The sequence below is a fragment of the Octopus sinensis genome, linkage group LG14, assembly GCF_006345805.1.
Source record: "Octopus sinensis linkage group LG14, ASM634580v1, whole genome shotgun sequence".
Classification (NCBI taxonomy): domain Eukaryota; kingdom Metazoa; phylum Mollusca; class Cephalopoda; order Octopoda; family Octopodidae; genus Octopus; species Octopus sinensis.
Genome location: NC_043010.1, coordinates 4,647,745 through 4,655,244, shown reverse-complemented (window position 1 = coordinate 4,655,244; position 7,500 = coordinate 4,647,745). Strand labels below are relative to the sequence as shown.

Below are 7,500 nucleotides of genomic sequence, written 5' to 3'. Positions count from 1 at the left end.
ATAGCTTAAGACCCTGCTAAATCTAAAATCAGCACTGATCCCTTTCTTTTTCTTTTTTTTTTTCAGGATTAGTATACCCTGGACAACATTATCTAATGTGACCACTTTAAGACAGTTTGAGAGAGATTTGGTTGCCAGCTGCTATTTTCAGCTGATCAAGTGACCATGTGAGGCTCTCTTGATGACTTGTGTTGCTGTTATTGTTTAGGCCCAATTCAGCCCTGATTGAACAGACCTATGATCAAAGACGTTCCAGCCATGACCATACCAATGTATTTTCAGGACTAGTTTGCTCCTGATTACATTATCCCATGAGCCACTTTATAAAACAGTGGGTGCAATTTAAAGGAGATTCAGCAGCTATTTCTAGCAAGTTCAGTGACCATGCAGAGGATCCCTCATTCATTCATGTTTCCCCAATTGGCTTTCCTTTTTTTTTCTTTCTTTTCTTTAGCCTCAGGTTAGACCAATGGTCACACATTTACAAGCTGTAACCAGTTCTTTTTTTTCTAGGAAAAAATGTACACCAGATTATATTATCAAATGCACCATCTTCACAGATGGTGTAGTTTAAGGGGAATTTGGCTGCTATTTCTTATGAGGCACTCACCCATGTAGGCAGTCTTTCAATGGCTCATATACTTTTATGTTCCTGTTGAGCTTGAATGCTAGTAAACCTCATGAACTATGATGAGAGCCTTTATATAGTTGCTTGACTAGCTAGAAAAAGCAAACAATTCGTCCTCAAACTAGGCATAGGAGTAGCTGTGTGGTAAGTAGCCATATGCGCAGGAGTGGCTGTGTGGTAAGTAGCTTGCTTACCAACCACATGGTTCCAGGTTCAGTCCCACTGTGTGGCACCCTGAGCTAGTGTCTTCTACTATAGCCCCAGGCCGACCAAAGCCTTGTGAGTGGATTTGGTAGATGGAAACTGAAAGAAGCCCATCATATATATGTATATATATATATATATATATGTTTGTGTGTCTGTGTTTGTCCCCCCACCATTGCTTGATAACCGATGCTGATGTGTTTATCCCCGTAACTTAGCAGTTCGGCAAAAGATCCCGATAGAATAAGTACTAGGCTTACAAAGAATAAGTCCGGGGGTCGATTTGCTCGACTAAAGGTGTTGCTCCAGCATGGCCACAGTCAAATGACTGAAACAAGTAAAAGAGCAAACTCATTCACCACCACTACCATCTCCCAAAAGGAACAAATACATGTAACTGTAATATTTGTAAGGGTGATACTAATAGTAGAAAAGGTAGGAGGAGGGTAGTGCTGGTGATGATGATAATTAGAAGGAGGCGAATGAGGAGGATAGGAAGAGGAGGAATAGAAGGAAGAGGAGGAGGCAGTATAATGGCAGTTGTACTATCCATGCTTGTCCATGGAAGCGATGAGGACCATTTAGCCATCCTTAAAGATGACTAATTATTTGCATGTTTACTTTGTTTAAAGTAAAGAAGAGCAGTGCCCTGTCAATCTAACTTTCATGTCCATAGGCCATCTTCAATCGAGTGGGAAAACCAGGTCAAGATGATTGGGTTTGGAGATGGGTGCAGTGGATGACCAAGATGTTTTCCTTGCTTCATCTCATTCTCTGCACTTCACAAAGCATTGCTGCAACCATCTTCCCTCTGTTGAACCATGAACATTTCTTCCACAGATTTTACCAGATCCACTCTTCATAGGCAAGCACTAATATGTAACTTAATTCATAACTGCGACCACAACTGGAGCTTCAATTTCAAGAACAATAAATGCTAAAAGGTAGTTCCACTCTCCTTAACCCTTTTGATACCAACCCGGCTGAAGCCACTTCTGGCTCTGTAGTACAAATGTCTTGTTTTCATAAGGTTTTAATTAAAATCTTCCACCAAACCTTAGTCACAATTTATGTTCCTAACACTGGCTTAATGATAACTAAGTTCTTTTACTAAATTCTTTGTTATATTTAAAATTAATTGAAAGAAACACTGAGCATCTCAAAATAAATACAGTAATGAAAGGGTTAAAGGGTTTGTGTGTCTGTGTTTGTCCCCCTAGCATTGCTTGACAACCGATGCTGGTGTGTTTACGTCCCCGTAACTTAGCGGTTCGGCAAAAGAGACCGATAGAATAAGTACTAGGCTTACAAAGAATAAGTCCCGGGGTCGATTTGCTCGACTAAAGGCGGTGCTCCAGCATGGCCGCAGTCAAAATGACTGAAACAAGTAAAAGAGTAAAGAGAGAGAGTATCCCTTATTGAAGCTGACAGATCCATTTGCTTTATTTACTTTAGTCTTTAAGCATTTAAACCTTTTGCATTCAGATTATTTTGCCAAATATAATGCTTATTTATTCATATTGTTTCAAATTAATCCTGTATTATCTTGTGGCTTTGAGATTTTGACATAGGGTAGGTGTGAGAGGCCAGGCCTGGCCAGTTTGAATGTAAAACAATTAGAATATTTGGACTGGATGGTCAGTTTAAATGCTAATGGGTTAAACCAGCTGTATCTGGCTCAAATGTTCTATTTGTTTGATCAAGCTGGCCAGATCTGTCCTCTCACACCTACCCTACAATGTCATTCTGAAAATAAAACCAATCACATTTTTGAAAGCTTGGAATCACAAGATAATGCATGATAAATTCAAGATAATGTGAATAAATGAACATTAGATTTCAGAGAATAATATGAATTCTAAATGGTTAACCACAATAGTAACAACAACAACAGTAGTATTTGAAAGAGAAACAACAATGTCAGTAACAGTAATACAGGCTGCATCATCATCATCATCATCATCATCATCAACTTCATTGTCTCTGTCATCGTCATCATCTTCGTTATCCTACTCCTCATCGCTATAATTGTCATTGTCGTTGGCATCATCATCATCATCATAGTCATCAACATCATCATCATCAGCATCGTCGTCGTCATCATCATCATCATCATCATCATCATCATCATCAACATCAACATCGTCATCGTTGTCATAATCATCATCATCATCATCATCATGGCCAATAGTGGGACTGCAGCAGAAGCCGCAGCAGCAGTTGTGATGGAACAGGTGGAAGTGATGGCATTGGTGTCGGCAGCAGCTGTGATGGAATTGGTGGAAGTGGCAGCGGTAGCAGTAGCAGCAGCAGCAGCAGCAGCAACAGCATCGTTCTCATTGTCATCATCATTGTTATTCTCGTTATCAGTGTCATCATCACTACCACCATCAACAGCAGCAACAGCTATAGCGGTAGTAGTAGTAGCAGCAGTATAACAGCAGTAACAGTAGCAGCAGCAGCAGCAGCAGCAGTAGCAGTAGCAGTAGTAGTAATAGTAGTAGTAGTAGTAGTAGTAGTAGTAGTAGTAGTAGTAGTAGTAGTAGTAGTAAAAATACATGTAATAAAATGACAAGTTTCAATAAGTGCAATTTTATTTTTAGAAATCAATTGTCTTCCACCTTAGTGTAATTACTACCATCCTCATCTCTGTCACCATCACCATCATTGTCCTCCTCCTCCTCCTCATCATCATCATCATCACCACCACACCACCACTACCATCATCATCATCATCATCATTGTAATCATTGTTATTCGAAAGTTATAACTGTCACCAGAACGAAGGCGGAAATGAAGATTGTATGATGTCAGCGTTTGGTTAAAAACTGTGAATAGCTTTAGCAGAAAAGAAAAAAAAAAAATAAATAATAATAATAATAATAATAATAATAAGCAAACTAATGATAGAATCTATAGAAAGACAAAGGTAATTTTTGCCTCTGTATAAATTATTAAAGCAATGCATTTGGTAGATTCCCAGTTGTAGATTCACAATAGCAGGAAGTGTTTTGAGCATTCAATTTACCCAGACAATACAATGGCATGTTAGATGGAACCGAAATGGTGTAAATAAACAATCTGCTGAAGCAAGTATGGCACGGATCAAGCAAGTCTTTCTGAAAGAATGCTCTTGTATTCTTATTCATCAGTTGCCAGCGTTCAGCATTCAGGTATTATTATTCTTTAGTATTCTGCAACAGAAGTTTTGGAAAATATTTCTTTAAAAATTGTGAAGCTATTTGCTAACCTTATAAATTGTAAACTTTATCAGCTTTACATTTAGTGTTCTTTTCTTTTTATTTTATAAGTGTAATTCAGCCAACTTATTTATCTTCATAAAATGTTTTAAATATTTTTACAAAATTGCCTAAAACAAAAAAAAAAAAATACGGTAAAAAAAATGATCAAATTCAAGATTATTTTTAAAAATAAATCCAATTTAGTTACAAAAAAATAAAGAAAATAATAAATAAATAAAAAGTTATTCAGTAAGCTCTGTTACTTGAAATAAATAGAATTTTTTTTCCAAATATTTTCAGGATCTACGCACAGACACATTTACATATACACACACTGTTTTTCTATCTTTGATTTTTAAATAGGTGTAGCATGTTTTCCCCGTTTTGATTTCAGTAATAACAGTTTGATGTTTTAGAATCTCTCTTTAAATATGAAAAATGTTTGGCAGTTGGAATCTAATTATCTTAGACTGTTTGTTTGATCTTGGAAATATTAAATTGTCACACTTCATTCAATGTCAGATGGTAACTTATATTTATGTGCTTCCATCTTCTGCCTTCTTTAAAGCCTCCCCATCTTTCTTTCTTTTTAAATATTTATTTTTTGGCTGAAGCCTAATGAAAAGGAACCAAACCTATTGTTATCTTTTCTATTCTTGTGATAGAGAAAATTATTCAAATCTTCTTTGAAGATTCTATTTCACCTTTTCTAATTCAAAGGAATTCTTACTGCCTCTTTATATTTGATTTTTATGTTAAATGTTGAAGAATGAACTAAGATCGCTAAACTTCCAAATCAAGCTGTTTGTTTATGGAAAATGCTCAGAAAGTGAAAAAATTAAACTACTTCAAATTAATAGTTACTTTACCCTATGTACTACTGTACTAGTTAGTGGAAAGATTTTTAAATTACATATTTCTTGGAACAGAATTAGAATGCCAAAGATAAAATGCTGTTATTAGCAGAAGAAAAAAGTGAAAACATAATTAGTTAATCTCAGAAATAAATTAAAAATTTCTATGTAGAGCTGAAAATAGTCACAGCACTGCTAATTATTATCAAGGCAAAATGTTACAGGTTCAAGTCTTTTAAAACTCTGATCAGTATTTTTATCACAAAATTTAATAAATCTGAGGAAGGACAGTCTAGAAATCAAAGACTAAAAGTTATCACAAGTTATAAATAGGGTACTAACTACTCTGAATAGATATGAATGAAAGAATTTATGAGTTTAAGTTATAATTACAGTAATGAACTAATGAAGTTAATTAAAAATATTATAATTATAAAGGTTAGCTTTAAAACTATTCCTCATGAGCAGTTGTATACTGTCAACTTAATGTGACAGTCCCATAAAGGGAATCACACCACCACTATTTAGCCCTAGGAAGCATCAACACTTCCTGTCAGCTTTAACATATTTACTGTGTCCTTATGTTTACAAGGGGGAGACAAGCACCCCCATTCAGCTAAGCCTTTAATGTAAAACAACTGTTAACTTGTCATCATTGCCTTTTCAGTCTTTAGTTGATGCAGTGTAGACAGGACTCTTTAGTTTTGCTATTAACAAACTCCCTTGTGATTGTGGCATTCAATACTATAAAAATTATTGCCAAGTTGAAAGCATCCATGTAGCAAAGGGAAATAGGATTACACAGAGTAGACACCGATTCCATAAACTGCCGTTCAGGCAACCCCTTGAATAAAGCAGTAATTCTGAATAAAAACTGCTACGAGTTCTGAAGCATGCAATCTATCCTGTGCTTGTGGCATGATAAGATGCATCCGTCTATATTATAAAGTTGTAAATGAAGGGAACGCCATCCAGCCACAGAAGAAAAAAAAAACCAAAAACCTAGCAGCACAGATTGCAGTTTCCTTTGTTCTGTGTAAATGCCTGATGATAAAGACCAATGAAATCTGGTGAAATGGTGTGAGACCCATCAAACCTATACCAGTATGGTAATATGGGTGTAGAATGATAAAAAGATAAAATGATGATGATGACCGTTATAAGGCATAAATTATTGGGTTTGCTTAATTTCAAAACATTCTCAACAACCCTGCAAAGTAAATTTTTTTTCTGGTTCATGGATATAGCTATTTTATTTGACAAGTTTCATTTGGCATCTGCAACAAAAAAATATTTGGGATAAAGACATCAGAAATACAGAGCCTCTATGTGGTCACTCAATCTGCTAGAAATATTAACCAAATCACCCTCAAATCACTCACTGTTTTCTTATAAAAGGAAGGGCATGTTACAAATTGTCCCTAAAGACATCAGAAATGCAGAGTCTCTATGTGGTCACTCAATCTGCTAGAAATATTAACCGAATCACCCTCAGATCACTCACTGTTTTCTTATAAAAGGAAGGGCATGTTACAAATTGTCCCTAAAGACATCAGAAATACAGAGCCTCTATGTGGTCACTCAATCTGCTAGAAATATTAACCGAATCATCCTCAAATCACTCACTGTTTTCTTATAAAAGGAAGGGCATGTTACATATTGTCCCTAAAAAAAAAAAACAAAGAAGTCGGTAATGGTTACAGTGCTTTTGATCATATGTCAGCTCATTCAGAGCCAACCTGTGGCTAAACAACAACAGCAACATCAACAGCAGCAGTAAAAGAAATAAATAATTACAAAAATCAAGCTGGAAGCTATTGATTTTGTTAAATGACTCTACATCCCACATGTGTGAAGCTCCCATATTAATCAATGGGGAAAACAAATTTTGTAAGCTATATTTTGCATGACAGTGTGGTTAAAATGTGTACTCCATTATTATTTGATCCTTGTTTGATTCTGTCACATGGTACCTTGGACAACATTCTTCCTTTGTGACCATGAGTTTACTTCTGAGTGGAATTTAATAGAGTGAAAATCTGCAGAATCTCATTATATACGCATATAATGTATAAGTGTGTGTGTATGTGTGTGTGTGTGAATGTATATATATAAAGAGAGAAATTCCTTGGTGGTGGTTGCCACGGGACTGCCTCTCTCCCTCCCTTTCTCTTGTAGAGAGGGACAACAGAAGTGGTCCTTATGCTCTTGAGGAACAACTTTCTGTTGCCACATGGTCTGAAAGAGATTGGTGAGCTTCTGTGCCAAGATTGGTCCTTCTACCTCGTATATTTCAGCTGGGATATGTGATGTATGTGAGCATGTGTACACATACACACAAACAGATATATATATATATATATATGTGTGTGTGTGGTGTGTGTGTGTGAGGGGGTGCTGAAAAGTTCTTGGCTTTGGTTAAAAGAAAATACAGGAACATCAGTTAATTATGATTTTTTAAAACCATATTCCTTTCCCAGATTCACACACATATTGCAGTGATCCTTCAGTTTTTGTAAGCTCTGTAAATGAATTGGGAAGATTGGGCTTCCAACCAGGCCTTTCACAATAT

General features: G+C 36.0%; 1 protein-coding gene across 4 annotated transcripts in view; it reads left to right on the top strand.

The window, feature by feature from the left end:
- LOC115219542 (protocadherin alpha-6-like) overlaps nt 1-7,500 on the top strand; it is a 178,559-nt gene that overhangs the window by 101,642 nt on the left and 69,417 nt on the right. For 3 of the 4 annotated variants that reach the window (XM_036509254.1, XM_036509253.1, XM_029789743.2), the window contains one exon: nt 67-745. The exons of the other annotated variant lie outside the window; for it this stretch is intronic. Coding sequence is in view for 1 of the 3 variants with exons in the window: in XM_029789743.2 (XP_029645603.1) it covers nt 67-101 (35 nt within the window). In the remaining 2 variants the exon portion in view is untranslated. Of the gene's footprint in view, nt 1-66; nt 746-7,500 lie in introns of those variants that run through there. 4 annotated transcript variants of the gene reach the window in all.